Source organism: Oryzias melastigma, linkage group LG19 (assembly GCF_002922805.2).
Source record: "Oryzias melastigma strain HK-1 linkage group LG19, ASM292280v2, whole genome shotgun sequence".
Lineage (NCBI taxonomy): Eukaryota > Metazoa > Chordata > Actinopteri > Beloniformes > Adrianichthyidae > Oryzias > Oryzias melastigma.
In genome coordinates this window covers 15,117,242-15,137,181 of record NC_050530.1, presented here as the reverse complement: position 1 = coordinate 15,137,181, position 19,940 = coordinate 15,117,242, and the positions used below count along the sequence as shown (strand labels likewise).

Genomic DNA, 19,940 nt, shown 5'->3' with positions numbered 1-19,940 from the left:
TCTCATATGCGGCCAGTTCAGCTGCGTGTCAGCGAGCTTTCCGTCAATCCTCCGGTGCTGGCTTTACACCGGCGAGGAAACACTCGGCGCTGACACACTGCTCTCCGAGATAAGAGCAATGTCTGCGGCGCGATTAGGATCTTCCAGTTACCATTAAAGACGGTTTATCTCTTGCCCTAACCCTCATTCACGCCTTTTGCTTGTTTGCAGTCTCTCCAGAGGCACTGATGGAGGTCACAGAGCCAAGAGGAAGAAGAAAGCAGCAGGGAATGGGGAAGAAAAAGCATGACACCGAGCTATTATTCATTGAGCTTTTGCCTGATGAAGCAAAAAGTGGCTTTGTTTGAAAATGTAGATTAGAATGCTTTTCCAGAGTTTTACAGATGCAATTTGATTATAGATGAGTTTAATCGAAAACCATTGGAAACAATAACTTAAAAAGTAGAAGTTTTTCAGATTATCAAATATATATATATATATATATATATATATATATATATATATATAGGGGTTATTATTCACCTAGAGCTGTAAGACACATCAAAAATATGATGTAGTTTCAAAACTTTTCATTAAATTCTCGAAAAGTATTAAGAAAAATGGTTGTGATTAATAATCCTCTTGAGGATAATGGATATGGCCAATGGAGAAAAGTAAAGTAAGTGCCTTAGCGGCACTAAACTATATGAATGTGAAATATCACTCCTCTTTGATCATTAATTATCAGTTTTTTTTACAGCTAGGTTAGGTTATCGCTTGAATTTTTCTCCTCACGATATCCACCTTTTAGGCCCAAATTAAATATTCCCTATTATCTATGGAGTGCGTCCCCCCTCTCAGTCAAACATCTCTCAGTGCCTGAAAAAGGAACATCTGATGGCATCCTACAGTGTCTGGTATCAGGATGTGAGCAATAGATTTTTGAGCCCAGTGGGCTGTGGGGTTATGGATTGGGCTGGCTTCCCACAGATGCTATCAGATCCCATCACTGGTATCAGGAGAGTTTTGGAGTCTTTGTTTTTTTGTTTGTTGAAATCCCTTCCTTGACACTTTCTTTTTTTGTGCAGTTGTGAAAGCAGAGGTGATACCATATAGGATGTCTGTAAAAATAGTGAGTAATATATATATATATATATATATATATATATATATATATATATACTGTATATATAATAACATTTATATTATTTATTTTATTTACTTTAACAGATTTGGCCCTTTAACATTTATTAGCAATGTTTTCTTATACTTTTCCAGTTAAAACACGCAAAACTTCTGAAAATGCTGTTATCTTATGGGGTCCAGATGACCCAGGCCTTACAATGATGTGTTATCCATCCCATGACAAATGTGGATGAAGGTGAACAGGATTTTATATCTGCCACGGACACCAATAAAGATAAAAAAAATCCTTGAAAAAAAGTTCAGTGTGCCGGAGGTTGCCGGAGGTTGGGGACCCGTGATTTCATGGGAACAGCCAGTGGGTCGAAAAACAATGAGTGGGGACAACCCGAAATGTCAAAAAGTGATGCAAAGGGGTCCAAACGTCAATGTGTGATGGATTGGGAGTGAGAACGTGTTGCACAATGATACAAAATTTTTCATTAAACAAAAAGCCTTAGTCACATGCACTTGTATGGTGGTTAATCTGTACAGGTAATGCAGGTTTTTGGGTTGTCTGGGCCCATTGAAGGTTGTAGACATGAGTGGCTGCATCTTAAGCAGAGCGCAGATGTGTCTTATAGTTCCCTTGAGGTCGTACAGCCACCTCAAGAGACATCATTGAAAATAGTGCATGTAGTAAGTGTACCGTGATGTTTTCAAAATGTTAATCTGAGGTGCACACTGTTAAAACATCTAGGTGATGGTGTTTTACAATGCCCTAATGCCATGCTATAGTTGTTAGTAAGGTGTGAATCCGGGCACCTTACTGACCCAGCATGAATCCTACAAGGTGTTCACGAAGTATGAACACGAAAGCGCCTATTGGACCCCTATCGGACGCCCAGACAAACTACACTCTATCTAATTTACCAATGTCTAACAATGGATTGATTGCAAGGAACCTACAAGGAGCGCACACTTAGATAAAGAGCATCTATGGATCCTTTGTACAGTCCGCAGTACACATCTAAACACAAACAAAAATGCAAATAGAAGACAAAAATAGTTATGTCTTTTCAAATTGGGCAAGAGATGCAGATAGAACAGTCCTTAAAGATTGATTCTGCACTCACCTGTACTCCAGGGAAAAGCGGGTCAGTTCTGTGTTGTTGTGGATCCATTTAAACTCCAGGGGCCAGCTTCCCTCTGCCATACAGGTCAGCACCAGTCTGTTGCGCTCAAGATGGAGCTGACTTCGTACTGGCTCTGTCTTGAAGTAGGGCGGCACATCATCTGCAAAAAGAGACACTTTTTGGTGGGTTTTCCTCCTTTTGCCTTGGTCATAATTTTTTCTTCTTGGTTAACAATTATAAAAGATAAAAGTTAAAACAGCTTGTGGTAGATAGAAAAACAAACAAACAAAGGCTTCGTTTAGTTCTTTTATAGCCCACAATGGTGCTGGGCAATATGACGATGCATTTTGCGTGGGCAATAAAAAAGTGTTTATTGTATTGTGCCATTTCTCTTCTGTCACTTTTATCGTTTTTTTATTTGTTTATTTTTATTGCTAAACTTTTCTGCAAAAATGTGTTTTCCTGCTTAGAAAATTGAAACTGTTGTGCATTTAAAAAAAATGTTTCTCATTTGTGACGATTCAGTTACACACTAATTGATAAAATAAAGTAAGAGAAAAGTAAGCAATAACATTTTTGCCATTTTCTTTCAGAGAATAACTGAACATATACTTTATTGTGGTACATCGTGATATTTATCATTATTATGATATAATGTAATTTACATCGTGATACATGTTGTTATTGTGATATTAAATCATGTATATCATGATAAATAATGCTATTGGGATATAACATTTATTATATTTTGATATATATTGTTATATTAATATCATATAATTTATATTGGGATATATATTGTTATTGTGAAATAAAATAATTTATATCGTGATATACAATTTTTTCCTTATCGTCCAGCACTAGCCCACAGTAGTCAAGGACCATATTCTTCTTGCCATTCTTTTTCTTTGTAGTAGAGATTTATTTCTATTGCCCCATTATTTCTTGAGCAACATTGAAAGCTACTAGGAGAAAATATTGGTTTTAAAGTTTGTAGACTTTGAACTACGTTAGCATGCTGAGTTAGCGAATGTTTTAGTGTTTCGGCACACTTTTTACTGGAATATTGTGAAAATTTAACACGAATCCCTGGTTCAAGCTGAATGAAAGGATATGAAATATGATTTAAGATGCTTGAAAAGTGGGCGTGGTTAACAAAAAAACCTCAGTTGCCAAGGAAATAAAAGAAAAAAATACTTTATTATTATTATTCTAAAAAATACACAGACATGTCTGTCACTTCAAGGTTACCAAAAATAAAATAGTTGCTAGGAGATAAAACCAACAGAAAGGTGTTATTTTTTAATAAATTTGTCACTTGCAGTTCTGACCAGGGTGCCAAGGGGAGGAGCAGGGGAGAGTGAGGGCGAGCCAAAAAGGGGACGTTGAGGGCGGGTGGCGGCTGCAGGCCATACAATGGCGGCTTTAATTAAGTGTTATGTTTTAAGTACACAATGTATGCATAGTTTCTTAAGCGAGGAAATTGAAATTTTGACAGGTGGTACTGTGCTCATTGGGTTCACGGACAGACTGCAGTGTGCTCTACAACAAAGACTGGTTTAGAGTATTTGATTGCCACTGGCACACTGAGATAAGCCTTTCACATGTCACAAAGAAAACTCTGTCTGACCGTGTCCTATTTGGGGCCACCTGATCTCCCGTGACACACCGCTGCCTGTGCGAGGTGATTTGGACTTGTTCTGGGAGCTTTGCACACGCCCGGCTAACGGGGAAGAGGCAGCAATCCGTTGAGTCATGAAGGATTGGTCCTGCATCTCGCGTTCAGTGTGTTTGTGTCGGTTACTCTCTGGCACAGTGCAGCACTTTCCTGCGAGCTACAGAGAGCAGACAGGAGAGGAGCAAAGCCAGGGAGGAGGCGTGAAATCCTTTCATCATTCGTTCGCCTCCTCTCGGTTTCGCTGTGTCTTTTGCTCTCGCTGTGGTTCCTGAGCACGCTCTGTTGAGTGTGAAGGCATGAATGGAGGGAGACCGGTGTGAACCTCTCCGCAGGGTGATTGCACACACCGAACGTGGCAACACAGATTTTTATATCTCAATCATGAAGCCCTCTAGATGAACTGTCAAAGTCCCTTGTGGTTCCAATAACTCACCCCTTCTAAATGATGTAAAAGCGGAGAGCTTACTTGATCATCATTGTAAATATAGAACACATTAATTGGATGGTTGGATAATATAATTATCAAATTGACTGATAATCAGGCATTGAAATTAAACTGTCAAAATGATCTATAGAGCTGATATTTTGTTCCTCTATCTTGGCGCGACAAATTCACTGGAGGTAGGCGGGTGAGAGTGAGGGAATGTCAAAGAAAAAAGGTGATGGGAGTAAAATAAACTGAGTAGCAAAAATATGAATTATAAGCTTCTTTCTAATTATTACAGTCACATTTTATTCAATACAAACTGTATGTTTCGTATCTTAAGGTAAAAGATTCTTACAAAAAAGCAACAGTAGGTGCAAGAATATATCTATTTACTAAATGGGAGCACCTATCTTTAAACAGTAAAAGTAATATGCAAAATCTTTTTAGAATGTTTGCCTCTATGAATATTCAGAATAAAGATTTTTCTCAAAGCACAAGCTTTATTACTATTAGTTTTGTGTGTTGTTGTCACAAACAGACGACAGGATCCAAGTGCAGCAGGTTTATTTGGTACAGAAAGGACAACAGACGTGAAGTGCAGCTAAAAGTACACAAAGCTCAACCAGGGTCAGGCAGGCAGGGGTCAAGAACGAGCGTGAGGGCATCAGAGAACAATCAGAGTGGTCAGGGTCCAGGCGAGGGTCAGGGCAGGCGGCAGACGAAGCGGTGTCAGATTAAACAGAAGATCAGGTCAGAATGAGAACGCTCAGTGATGCAGGCAGAGTGGCACAAAAAACACCAAATACTGCTTGGAGAGATTACTGATGGGGACCAGCCGTGGGGGTGAAAGCAGGGGCTGATGGGAAGTGAAGTGTTGTGGACCAAGAAGTGCTGGAACTCTGGCGGTAGTTCCCGCTGAAGGCCAAAGGGGTAGACGGGGGACAGATTCATGACAGTTGCTCTACACAACAACCAAGGGAAGCTTTGCCGCAATTTTATGGGAAAAAGTATGCTCCCAAGGGATCACTTTCATACATTAAGTCCTTTTTCGGGATCTACATACAAAATGCTCGGTCAATGAGTATGAGTAAAAAGTTAAACCAGTGAACTTTGACCAATCAAGAACTCTGATTTGGTAGTGAAGTATAGATAGCATCCTTTTCAAAGTATAGAAGTACCAAACATTTTAAAATAGATTTTGAAAGAGAAGATAATTATTGCAGTTTGTTATATGACACCAAGACATTCACATATTGGAATTAAATAAAATAACTGGAGCGAGATTTGCAAGATTGGCCCCACTTCAACATTTCATACCATGTTTCTTCCAACTTTAGGTACATGCATTTTGGGTACCGGCAGTCCAGTGTGAACACCATATACTAAAAAAATGCATTCAAGAAAGTCTGTTTTGCCTGTTCTTGAACACGCTTACATACCTGGTGTGTATGTAGCATTATGGGTAGAAAAAGTTGTTGCATCACCATACCCACATCGCCCTTACATCACAAATGCAACATGTACGGGGTATGCAGGTGATACATTGGGGCCTTTAGGACAAATTGCAACTTTTTAACAAACAGTATGTGCAATCTATTTGTGAGCTCAAACTTTTTGCAGCCTCTATTAGGATTCTTTGATCAGAACTTGTGAGTATTGTGTAGTTCTTCACCATAATCAAGTGAACCTTTGGCACAATTTCAATAAGGAAGATCTACCTCACTTTCAAGGACGGTGGGTTATTGAGTCAATCTACACAACATTTTCAATTAGAATAAGAGGGATGCTCCAACACCACGTCCCAACGCGACACCCTAGTCAACAGGATGGTGTGTACTGGCGGTATTGATTCACAGGTGCTTGCTTTGCTAAATAGCCCGTCTTCTTCTCAGACATTTACAATCATAGTTTTGCCTTTAAATTCAATAATGGTTGCACCTCTCTCTGCATGATATTTGGTTTCTTCTTCATCCCGTTGTATACCTGGAGCAATGCTTTGGTCTTGTCTGGTCTCTAACCAGCATCAGCGTCTAGACTGGAGTTTACACATTTATGGTGCGAGTTCATCCAAGGTGCACAGGACGTCATTGGCGCCCTGCACCCCAAGAGTCAAAGATATAGACTTATTCCTTGCACTTTTTTCTGTAACACAAATAAATCTTTACTTGCATCCTCTCCTATAAATGGGCTTGAAACTGAACCATGTACAGAAAAAATAGATCATTTTTGAGATGCTGTATCAGCATGCTGAATCCCGAACACACAAAAAAATCAAACTATTTCCACTACTTCAAGTTTTTCCAAACTTTGTTGCAACGATTCTTCTCGGCAGTAGCTTTTATGTTGATGGAAAGTCTGTTTGTTTTCCTTTGAAATGGTACGACCTTTTTAAAGAATATGCTCTTGTGGGTTGAGCAGTTGTGCTGAGTGTGCAGGATAAAAAGGAAAAAGTTAAATTTTTCAACGCCATTCAATATTACTTATGTTGTCAACTCTCGCTTTGAGAATCTGGTGCCTCCTTGAGCTGCTATCCAGGAACATGATTGGCACCATGTCTTCCACAAATTCGAAGTCAAGGTCCAAACCTAAATTTCCTTACTATAAATAGTATACTTGTTTTCTAACTCTTTTTAGTGCAAAGTCCAATGGCCATTTGCAGAAAATAGGATTGTGAATCTGCACTTATTTAAAAGAATAAATTATTCAAAGAGAATTGCAGCTGAGGAACATCTTAGAGAATGCAGCGTCAGTTACTCCAATCTAAACACAATCTGAGCAACACTTTAGATTCCAATGGGAATTGGAAAGAGTGATAAGCAGAAGGTGAAATATTAGCTTTAATAGAATTACATAAAAAAAGGTTTTTAATTTTGTGTTTGCTACTTTCTTGTCTGAATTATTGTCCAATTAAAAAAAAAAAAAAATGTTTGGACATTTTTGCGTAAAACATCTCCGGTTGTTATTTGATAAACTGACGGGGCTTCACCTAATTTCATTTTTGAATGGGCTTCAATCCAGAAGTAAAATTTCCATATAACTTTCACAAGAATAAGATAAAATCTTGGTTTTAATCTACAATTTGCCAACAAACAGCTACGAAAAAAGTGTATTTTTAGTGTGACATTTAATGGAGGATGAGACAAAAATTGTGAACACTTTCCCATTGAAAACACAACAATGCATCTTTAGTAAATGTGTTATACTTGTAAAAATATCAACATTTAGTGATATTTAAAGACAAATGGATGGAGAAATTATCATTTTAAAACCATACTGAATAAAATAACATCTACTGCATTAAAATCCTAGAGAGAAAATCTTGTATACAAGTTTTATGCACACTAGTTGTATATTTTTGCACAAAATAATGATACACCAGCCAAAATATTGCTAACCAGATCAGGTAAATTACCTTAATAATTGTAGTTTGATTTAAAAAGTAAACTCCTGCATGAACAATGAAGTGTCTCATGCAGTAAAACGTTAGAAAAGAAGCGCATAAATAACAGTCGCCCTTCACAAAGCCAACCTCCTGAATTAAATACTTCTGATAGGCAGAAACGTCTTTGCCTTTATTAAAGGGGAGATTAAAGATTATAAATTATGACAGTTTAAAAGATCCATAATGTGGAAAATCAAGTGAAATTACAAGCAGATCAGCAGTTATTGTTTACACTTCAAAATGAACTACATCTCAATAAATCAATAATGAATATTCATAAACTCCAGCACCTTGTTGTTGCATATTTATGAGGAGCTTTTCACTTTGACTTCGTCTGTGGATAACCTGATGAGGCGTGTGCCTGGAAGCTGCTGTAAATAAATATTTATGGCGGCGGTGAGAGGATGCAAAGGATTCAATAAGACACAAGACGTTATTGGCTCATCTGGATGCAGATTTTTCACCTGGTGGATTCGGGTTGTGGGGGATTGATCTGAGCAGCAAAGGCGAGGTATCCTGCCAGAACGTGGACTGATCAGAAAGTTAAGCCGTGAAGTAAAGCCTTAATTTGTGCGAAGGAAGTAGATTGGTCAAAATTTGAGGGAAAATTCTAGAAATATTATCAGGGTTGTACGTTCTGAGGGTTAAACCAGTGACGAAATGCAGAGAAGCTGCCTTTAGAGTCGAGGCGTCTGGGTCTCTTCCAAACCAATGTGGGTTAATTGTATGCCTGGCAACAGGGTCTGAAAATTAAGAGATCGAGATATGCAGCGCTGGAGATGGCCGAGACTAATTGTTCCCTGGCGGTGAGCACTTTACTTTTATCCTGGATGAGCACATAAAAGAGCATGATGGTGAAGGCAGAGGAGAGGCATTAAAAAAAAAAAACCTTAAAAGTGAAGGGAACAGTTACGTATGCAAATATAACCCCCAAACAGAGCCTGAATGAGCAGGGGCCAATGAAAACATTGATCACTGATGAACATCTCCAATGGTTTCTCTCATTTAGAAGGTCAATGGGAGCTCATCTCTGCTATCTAATTGCAAAATGAGCCACAGAGCTGAAACCGAAACACTCCGGTTGGGTGGAGGTTAATCTGTAGTGTGGCGCCTTGCATTTAAACTACCGTATTTTCTTCACTTTAAGTGCCTTAAAGTTCTTAAAAATGACAGTGTGTCTTTCAATCAGGATCAACTAAAACAAATTCATTCTGGTTCTGTTTACTGATGATGAAGGGATTTTGACAAATACATGAAGCTCTGTCAAAGTCTGTTTTTTTTTTTACAAGCTGGAAAAAAGGTTGGCTAATGCGGCAAATTTTTAACAAAGTATGGCAATTTTTTTTTTTTTTTTTACCTGTTACCAACAAAATTGGGAGTTAGCATAGACCCATTGGCGTTTTAGCAATATCAGTCTGTTTGTGTGTTGAAAAAGAAGTTTTGGAGTTATAGGTAATGTGTAGTGTTTTGCTAACTCTGTTGGGAGATAGCATAAGCACAACAGCGTTTGTTTTAGCGGTATTAGTCAGTTTTATTAAGGGCTGCAAACAAGGTTGTGTGTTCATATGAATCAGCTAATAGGCTAACATGTAAGGTTGTATGACTGCTTTTTTTCACGTATCACGAACAAGGTTGGGGGTTAGCATACTTTTGATAAAAGTTTTGCCGGTGTCAGTCTATTTTTTTTATGTTGCAAAAACGATTGGGTGTTTTTTAAATACGCTATCACGTTTAGCATTGGACTGTGTATTAATGTGTTATTAACAATGTTGAAGGTTAGTATAGTCAAAGTAACGTCTGTTTTAGCAATCTGTTTTTTTGTGTTAGACCACTTGTTGCGTTGTAGTACGGGAAAAACAGTAATTCATGTAAACCAGCAGATTGTAATCAGAACTCCTTTAGCAAAGATTTTTACATTTAACCCATTTTGACCATCATTACTGCTCATGTCATTTTTTATTTGATGATTCATGTTTTGGAGGAACATTTTTTCAAACTATTTAAAAGAAAAACAAAAATAAAAAAATATTTATTTGAACGGTTTGTCATCAACTCTTCTGGTGTCGCAGCATGTTTTCCTGCCCTGCCATCTATTCTGCAGTGGCAGCGACTTTCTAAGAAAACCAGCCGTTTGACTGTAACAATAAAATTCCCTCATTTTCTCTTATATTTTCATTTTATGTCCTCATTTTGGTGTGATTTACACAAAGAAGAAGAAAAAAACAAGTGGTTGATGTGGTTCAAAAGTGATTACCTTCACAAATGACTTCATTTTTACTGTCTTATAGTCTGTTTTGTTTTCTCAAAAAGTGCTTATATTTTGAAAATAATCACTTGGATCGCTTCGAGAGCAAATTGATTTTAGTTTAGTTAATAGTAAAATGCAAAAATGTTAAGCGATCTAATGGTAACGAATATCATTTGTAGAAAAAATAATTTTAGATATAATGTGGATGTCACACAAAACTTTACACTTCTGAGGTTATTGGAAAAACTTTTCAAGGAAATGTAGCAGAAATAAAATGTCTAAATAAAAAAAGGAATATCTAGATCATTTCAAGTAAGAAACTTTTATTATTATTATTATAAACAGTCTTGCCGTCCAGCACTGAAAGGAGCGCTTCTGGTATGTGAGCTTCCTGTTAAATACAAAGGGATTATGGTGTGTTTGAGGGCCCTCATTATCATACAGCAGAGCTTGCTTTTGAGGATTCTCTCTGGGGCCACGGTCCAGGTCAGCTCTGAGCTGGGCCGTGCTTCTGTGCGAGTGTGTGTGCACACATGCAGGGAAGTGAGCCGAATGGATGTTCAAAAGCAAAAAAAAAAAATCAATTAAATCAGCTCATTTGTTAATAAGAACAGTGGCAGGTAGAAAAGCCTGACCCTGGGTGAGAATTTCAAAGCGAGAGCTTTCTCTTTTTTCAGAAAAAGCATCATCCGTTCGTTAGCTCTTAAAAAATATTTACATTCTGACCACAATTTGTTTTCAACCTTCTAAAGAAGCCTCTTATTCAGTTTGAAAACTTTCGTCATCCTGATGAAGTGTGCCTGAGATGGTCATGAAGCCACAGACAAATTTCGACTCATTTTTCACCTTCTCAGTTTCAGATTGTTTTTTAGGTCTGGAAGGAACCACCAGAATCCATAGATCTCAGTCTGTGGAAGCAATTGTGACTCATAATTAAAAAACAAGTGTCACTACTGGAAATAATTTTTCATTTTCACATTGTTACTGCATTACATGCCTCTTAAATGAAATGAAAAAGCAAAACTTTTTCTTTTTCTTCTTCAACATTGCTCATTCTGTGACATATTTTACAGAAAGGTGCATTCAAAATGTCATTTTCAAAAAGTTATTTTGCAAATTTGTACCAAAATTCAATTAGAAATATCAAATTTGAAAATGTAAAATGCATAAACAGTTATTTACTAAATTTACTAAAGAACTTAAAAAAATAAATGTCAAATGCCATTGTTTTTAATCATTTTTAATTAAGTTACTGAATTAGTGGTGTTGAAGAAGAAAAAGCCGTTCGGAAAATAAGTAATGCAGTTACATTTTGAAAATGAAAAAGCACTTGCGATATTGATTTTTATTTTGAATTATGAGTCACAAACGCTTCCATACTCAGTCCACTTACTCTTTTTCTAAATTCATATTTGCTAGTTTCTTCTCAAAGCTGGGCTGTAACTCCTCTGGGGACAACCTTAAAATCATATTTTTTGGCTTTTTTTGTTTGTTCTTAATTCAATTTTCTGATGATGGATGACATATTTACAGAAAATGTAGCTAAATTTGCATTTTTTGAGTATTGTTTTATTCAAATCACCATGAATTAGGAGTAGATGAAAAGATGCCGTTGCCATGCAGTTGTGACATAGAAAGTTGAAAAATTACAGTATGTTATAGATTTTGTGTTTGAGCTTCCCCGGCGATGCCTCAGGTGTGAAAAGGAAACTTTTTTAGAATAGCTCAACAGATGATCGGATGTTATTACAACTCATATTTAAAGCAACCAATCAAAACCTGTTTTCATTGTATGATCAGTTAGACTCTCCTGTCGTCAGAACTCCTTTTGACTCAATAAAATTGGGGAATCTGGTGAGATTTATAAATCACTATAACCTTTTTTTTTCTCCGTTTGACAATTTTTACATTTCAGTGCAAAATTAAAACAAAAATCAGTTCCATCTTCCTTTTTCAAAAGGAGTTTCCTCCCAAAAATAATTGAAGAATCTCTTCTAAATGCACTCCAGTAGAGCTACAAGTGCTCAACAATCAGTGAGGAAACCTTCTAATTGTGTCAAAATCCTTTGTGTTGTGCAGGTGGGTGTTATTATCAAAATTAAATTGTATCTGCTTTGCTTTGTTTTAAGGTTTCAGATTTATCTGAAATATAAAAAAAAAAAAAAAAAAAGGAAAATTGTTAATTTAACAAAAATGTGATGTGTAGTGTACAGGGGCGGAGCTACAGGGGTGCAGCTGCCCTTTAAGCAAACAGTTTTGCTCCCCAAAATTTGAGTCTATGTTAGTGTAATGATTGGCAAAGATGGAAAAAAAAGCTTCTTGTAAGCCTTTTATCAATTTATAAATGAAATATTCACTCCCTGAAATTACGTAATTTAACCTATTTTTGATTCTTTCATTCGGAAAGGCCTTCCACTTGGCCGTTTCCAATTACCACCCCTTCATAGTCTTCTGCCCCCAAAATGTTTTAGCTTGATCGATCTTTTATGTGTGTAAGTACACATCCTCTCAAAGCCTTATTCTCCTCCTGCCTGAAGGTTCCAACACATATGAAACACAATACTGATCGTCTCGTCTCACTGTGCATTACATGCTAATGACAAATGAAAATGAGTACATGTAATCATGGCCACACATGCATGTGCGTTAACTCTGATGGCAGGTGTCACAAGCGTGTTTGCGATGCTGATGAGGATGGAAGTTTGCTGGTGGTCTAAGTGAGCTGCTAATGGTCCCGCTGGGACGGAGAATCTGTTCCACTGTCTGTCTTTATTTAGCGCCGGGGTTTGGCCACCTTGCAGAATTTGGGTTTGATGGGCAAGCTCCCAAATTGTGCCGGTAGATGTACAGTATGTCAGCTGTGAACATGTGTGCTCAGCACATGTGTGCATTCCTAAGGGGCGCTCAAACCGAGTCCAGATGCTGGGGTCCATATGTAAAGTGTTGAAAAAATAAATACAGAAAGCAAGTTTATCACGTGTTTATCATCCCAGAAAAACAGCCATTTTTATGTGTCGCAGCCTCACTGTGCTCTTTATGCTTCCATTCATATTTGAGTTTCCCAGAAGCCCATGCTCTCGGTCCCTCACCCTGAGTCCTTTTTGGTCTGCTTTCCTTGCACGACCGGAGCTCATCTGGAAGTCTTCCAGCAGCCGAGACCCCGATTCCACTCAACATGCAGGAGAGCCAAGACAAGCCACTGAATCCCGTCGGACTCTTTTAACTTGTGACAAAAGATGATCCGCTCAGATGGCAGCACATCAGACCGAAAATGTTCTCAATTTGTGTCAATTTTTGACATAATTGTTATTTATTTATTTTTTAGTTTAGTAAAACAACCACATCCGCGCATAGATTTTCCTTGTTTTCAATGATGTTTTCAGATGTTAACTCTTGTTGCAGTACTGAGGATTTCTAAAATGTTATTATGGACATGCTCAATATGTTAGGGATATATGCTTTTCCTACTTGATCTGAATTTTAATGAAATGCGTAAAAGTTACTTTTGACCAATAGTAGCTCCTACATTCAGATCTGCAGGTCAGTTGAGGGTGGAGGACGATTATTCAGGCTCTGCTTCGGCAGGTCACAGTCATACTCTATAGCAGGGGTGGCCAACCCTGGTCCTCAAGAGCCTCAACCCTGCCTGTTTTCCAGCCCTCCCTGGACTGCTTGATGCTGACAACCTAAATCAGGTGTGTTCAGCTAATCAGGATGTGGAATTACTTGAGTCAGCTAATCAGCAGCAAGCTGGTCAGGGAGAGCTAGAAAACAGGCAGGGTTGAGGCTCTTGAGGACCAGGGTTGGCCACCCCTGCTCTATAGGGTTCAGGTCAGGGGGTCATTGCTGGTCATACCATAATAGTCGGAACGGATCATTTTTCAGATCAATAAAAAGAAAAAAAGAAAAAATGAAAGCCCACAAATAATTTTTTAAAATCTTCAAAACATATACTTGATACAACACATATAAAATACTTCAAAGGATAAATATACACTCACACATGTAAATATCACGACAAAACATTTGCTCATTGAGGCCTATTTATAAAACCAAAACCTTTTTATGCAGGAACAAAAGGCTTTGGTATCAATTGTTCTATTGAAACTAACTGTGGGAACATTTAAATGTTTTAAATATAATTATTATCCTTAGAACATGTCCAGGTGAGGCACTGCCTTGCCCGCTTTTCCTGGCGGTTTATGATACCTTCTGCTTGCCATACTTCCGGCCCATGACCAATGCTTTTATTCGGCTCTTCAAAATAAATAAACCTGATCTCCCATTATTTGTGTCCTCCATGGCAAGGTCGAGAAAATTTTTTGACAAAAGCTCCTCCAACACGTGGTGGGAGCTTCAAGTCAATACACTTGTGGCAGCAACAAAGACGATGTGAACGGACAATTGATTGAAACAATAAGAGCTGGTGGTGGTCCGTGGTACGTGTGTGTGGTACAGCTGTTATTAGTGATCCATATGAATCACAGATTATCCAAGATCTGTTGCACCCCTACACATTAGGCACTCTGAGTTCTTGAAGTGACACTTATGGCACCGTGTGGTAGAGCATTATCATCCATGAATGGAAAGTTGAGGTAGTGTTGGTGGAATCGGGCTATGATGATGGGTTCTATAATGCAGGGACTGGATCATCTACAATAACCAAATCGGCTTTGCGCTGACTGGTGATTTCTGTCGAGACTGATGTACCTCCTTCACCAAAGCGAACCCTGGGGGCCATGTTGACGTCAGCATGTTGCTCACCAACGCTGTGCAAGTTGACAAACAATGTCTGAGTGTATAGGTCCTTAGGTACTGGTCATTGTTGCTGTCTGTCACAAACTTCCAGTAGTTCTGTGTCCTGATGCAAGTCTGCTGTTGACACTTTGAGACACACCAAGTTCATGTCAACAACTGAGTGCCTTCTACCAACCCGAAGGTGTGCTATGGCCAGGTGATGATCCTCGTCCGATTAGCTGAGTGTATTCTTGGCTCAATGACCATCTTGGAATAATTTTCTGGGCAAAATTAACTTTTTATAAAAACAAAGTGACATTTTCAACAAAATCCCGAACTTGTTGTGAGTGGGGTACATTACTATTCTTTAGAAATTCTATGATTTTGTGAATTTTCTTTATTTGTCAAGAAGAGAAGTTTTTATCTTGTCAAAAAAAAAGACAGACACTAAGTAAATTATAGGTTTACCAAAAGCAAAATGAAACAATCTTGTAAAAAACAGCTAATTTCAACAAGATTTAAAAAGATAACTCTTGTCAGAAAAAAAAACAGCTTGGGAATCATTAGCTTTAAGTGCAAGTGTGATTGTCTTCCAAAATGATATGTTTTGGTACCACACATCCACCATAAAGAGGTTATTTTTATTTAACAGCGTTCTGCAAAATAACAGTTTTTTCAGCTTACTTTGAGAGAACACTTGAGACTTGTGAAATCACTGCTTTATAAGAAAAAATAATAATGGCATCTTTGTTATCATTTTTTTCTACAGAAACATTTCAGTTTCCAAAAAGTTTGATAGCTGTTCGAGTCTCATTTCATGCCGAAGGGTCAGCACACCCGTGGGGCGCCAGTGATCAATCACATTGACCTAAAACATCCGGACGGCCCCCCCTTTCTGAAACCTCTGGACAGAGGAAGCTGGAAATGTTGCAGCCTCGACAGATTTGGCTCTGCAACCGTTTCTGTGACTTGAAAAGCCTTACTCAGAGAGCATTGGTATCAAAGAAGCAAAAATCAATTCATCTTTTGGCAAAATTGGAGGAGGTTTTTGCAAGTATATATGTATAGACACGTGTTTGCATCCCATTGCATTTGCATGCTTACTCAGGAGCAAGCTAGTTTAATTTCCCAAAAGGTTCGGATAGAAAAATCCCCCAAGTGGTGGAGTGTGCAGCACAGAACACTAAGCATATTATGCTATTATGTTTATGGAGGCAAATCCATTCCAGTGTTATGGGCTGAGGGGCGTCTTGTGTGTCGGGATCATATGGTACCAAATCCTGCATGACAAGTCTCAAGATAAACTTCTTGCATACTATATTGTTAGGACTCACAAGGAACTATTTGACCCCTGTTCAAACATCCGAGGCTTGATTTCAGTATTTTTGCATTAAAAAATAATCCATAATAGATGAAATATGCAGTCATTCTTAATATTTATTAATGTGATAAAGTTCATAGAGTCTATTTTTAATAGACCTGACATGTTTCGACAAAGACGTACGGCCTTTATCAGAGTTGTCACCTGTCAAACTTCGAAAGGTGACTCCGCCCCCTCTCCGGCCCACTGCTGGATTTTTTTAGGGTTGTAGAAACCCTCATTACACACTTTATACACTTTTCTCAGACAGACGTGAAGATTTTTACACTTCTGTCTTGCTTACACTCCAAAAGTTCAAACCTTCATAGATAAATAGGTCCAGTGTTACAGAATGAAAACTAAGATCTAATCACTAGGGTTGGGCAGATCGATCCAAAATATCAATAGTATCAATCAGATTGATACCAGCCCGCAGATATTGATATTTCCACTCTTGTTTGAAACTTTTCTGTATCTACAAAAAGAACCCAGCTTAATAAACACCAGATTTTAGGGTTCATATCACAACCACAATATTTACGAAAAATATTGATATTGGTTTCGATATTGGCGATATTGAGCTGTATCGGATCGATACCCAAATGCTCGGTATTACCCAGCACTACTTAATGCTATTGAAGATTTGCACAAATGTCTCAAAGTGAATATATTTTGTGCAGGAGACACATAAGTTTTGTCTCCACTGAGCGGTCCAGTACAGTCCAGTACGGTCCAGTTAATTCTGGCAAGCATTTCCAATCCCTTCCATTCAACGGTTTGTTTTCATGGCACATGCGTGCTGTAGACTGCTAGCATGTCATTGGGTCATTGTAGTGCAATGACTAGAAAAGAAGCAACAACAATGGAGGTCATCCAGGAGCTCGTCTTTTTCTTGCTTTACTTCTGGTACATCGTGTATAAAAGGAATTTACTCCTGTTTGAAAGAAGGGCGGCTAACAAGAATACAGCTGTAAAAGCCTATAAACGTTGCAAAAGTTAGCTTAAATGAGCTCTATATTGGTGCTTTCTAATGTCGTCATCACTTTCTGCCAATCAAAAAGTGGCTACAACGACTCTGCCCCAACCATTCCGATTCACTTTTCAGTGAACCTACAACAAATGGGGGGCCCCCAAGATTTACGGTTCGGTACTTTTCATGGGTCCATTTTATAAAAGAAGCGCTCAAAATACCGGACCGTAACGTACCCAGTCTTGGGTAAATTATTCTTAAAAAGTAATTGATTACATTACTTTATTTACAGAATAAAATGTATGAAAACACTTTACACATTACTTATTTTAAAAAATAATCCCCTCTTCCTTACTTTACTTTTTTTCTCCACTCATATACAAATTCTCATTGGAAAAAACAGCATCAACAAGATCAACTTGTTTTTCATTTAACGCTACTTTTAAATCAATGGCCTCGTACAAATTAAGAACATTGTTTAAGAGATAACCTGGCTTCTTTAAAAATCAGACAGAAGTGTGAAAAATGAAACAAAGTGACAAGATCCATGGCCTATGCCGCTGCTCAAAGAAAGATGCGGAAAAAGAAAAACTGTTACACCTATACATATATAATAAATATGAAAATACGTCTTTTGAAAACACAAAAAAACTATTTAATGCCTCCAGCAGTTTCTTTCTTCTCCTCAAATGTAAAAAAGTCCTTATAAGTCATACGCTGCGTTTCGTTTTATTTAACCAAGAGAAAATGTCAGAGCTTACAAAACCCAAGAGTAACAAGGATTTCTGTAGTCCAGTAATTGTTATCACAGAAATTTGAACTGTAATTTGTAATCTGACAAAAGTGATTAAATTGCAGTAATTTGTAACTTTGTAATTCCGTTACGCCCCAACATTGACCGGACCGCTCAGTGGAAATGAGGCTATAGACACATAGGAGATTGATTGACAGGTCTACAGCCAATCAGAACGCAGAAAACAATGTGTTGTTAAAAGAACTAAGCATGTTGTGTGAAATGTGTATTAAAGTCCTGTAGGTGCTTGTTAAAAATCGGCATCATTGCCAGCCGGACCTCAGATTTACTGAAAAAATTGGGTGTATTAAGCATTTAGACCAGTTGCTTATCAGTTTGTAAAATAACATCAATGTTGAAGCTACTCAGACTGTAAAGTTATAATTTTGTGTAATTCAGACCTAAAATAATGATTTCCAACAGCAGAGACCTTGACGGTTGCATCATCCAGAAAACATTTTAACAAATTTTGCATTTTCGTTTGTTTTTTTTATATAATTATTATTATTTAATTCTATTTAGCTGAGAGGAAAGGGAGATTTATTTTTAAACAGAGTGAGAATGCAGTGTAAAAGAGAAACAATAGCAAACAGCGTTTTCACTCCGGCTTAATCGTGGCTGTGTTGGTGTGCCTTGTTGTGACGGAGCAGCTGCATTGGAGCCACAACAACAATGAGGTGATTAAATCGCTGCTATCACACCTAAATTATCACATGCAGATCCTTGCATGCAGTCCTGCAGCTTTACAAGTGGCATTGTGTTTATTTGTATCACATGAAATAATTTTTAGATGTTTCCCCGTTGATGCTGTTGAAGGTAACGTGGAGCTGGAGCGTTAAAAAGTCACAGTTACAGAAGAAACAAAGGAAGCTTTAAATAGCTTTGTATCTTTCACATTTGAAGTCTTTAAATGCGAACATTTTGTGATCATTACAAATAGATTTTGTGGCTAAATGCCTTCAAAATGATGTTAAAAAAGTAATATATATATATATAAATGATATTATTAATTATTATTATTATTATTATGTCTATATTTATATACTCTTTCAAAAATGTATATTGTTGTCTGTATAAAGAGTTTGTCATGGAACTCCCTCTGACATTAGTGGTATTATCATATTTGGAACTTCCTGTGTCTCCAATTCCTCATTATCTCATCAGGATTATTCATTTGTGCCATCAGGTATTTAGAATTCCATATGTCTATATTCCAAACATAGTCACTCGATCCAAAGTTCGGTTTGTCTCAGGTCGAGACCCAGATGTTGACCTTCTGTCTTCCTTTTTGACTGTGAGTTGCCACGCCAACTTCCCACTATGGCCGGCCCACTACCATGTGGTTATCCTCACAGATAATAATAATAATACATTTTATTTATCAGGCATCTTTCATGGAACTCAAGGTCACCGAACAAGGATAAAAGCACAAATAAAAATATAAGAACATTGGTGTTAAGTTAATTTTAAATAAAAAAATAAAAATAAAAAAATAAAAAGACAGATATATTGTAGTCATGAAGAGTAGGCCAGTCTGTAAAGATGGGTTTTGAGGCTGGAAATGAAGAGAGGGAGTGAGTCCATAGTCCTGAGTTCAGGTGGGAGGGAGTTCCAGATTTGTGGGGCAGAGCGACTGAGTGCCCTGCTCCCCATGGTGACTATGCGGGCGATGGGGATGGCGAGTTGGAGAGAGGACTAGGACCAGAGGGAGCGGACTGGAATGGCGACTGGAGTAGGTCAGAGAGATATGGCGGAGCGAGGTTATGGATGGCTTTACGGGTTAGGAGAAGGAGTTTGTCAGTGCAACCATTCTTCTTCTGATATCTATTTTTTAAGCATTTTTGATGATATTTTTTTCTGTGGTGCACGTTATTTAAGGGTGTTTTCAGACTGGAAAAGTCTGTTGGTCCGGACTAACCAAAAAGATCTGGAAGCATACATGGCCCCAGGATGGTGCCAGAGCCTCATTAAGCCATAAGTCCTTGACCAAAGTTCAAGTTCTTCTAGAAAAACATAGGAACCGGGATATGGTTAGAAATCTCCTAGTA

General features: G+C 37.9%; 1 protein-coding gene across 5 annotated transcripts in view; it reads right to left on the bottom strand.

Annotated features, from left to right (window-relative positions):
* Positions 1–19,940, bottom strand: part of sdk2b (sidekick cell adhesion molecule 2b) — a 414,280-nt gene that overhangs the window by 140,048 nt on the left and 254,292 nt on the right. For all 5 annotated transcript variants that reach the window (XM_024284902.2, XM_024284901.2, XM_024284899.2 and 2 more), the window contains exon 2: positions 2,238–2,397. In XM_024284902.2, coding sequence (XP_024140670.1) covers positions 2,238–2,397 — 160 coding nt within the window. The remainder of the gene's footprint in view (positions 1–2,237; positions 2,398–19,940) is intronic.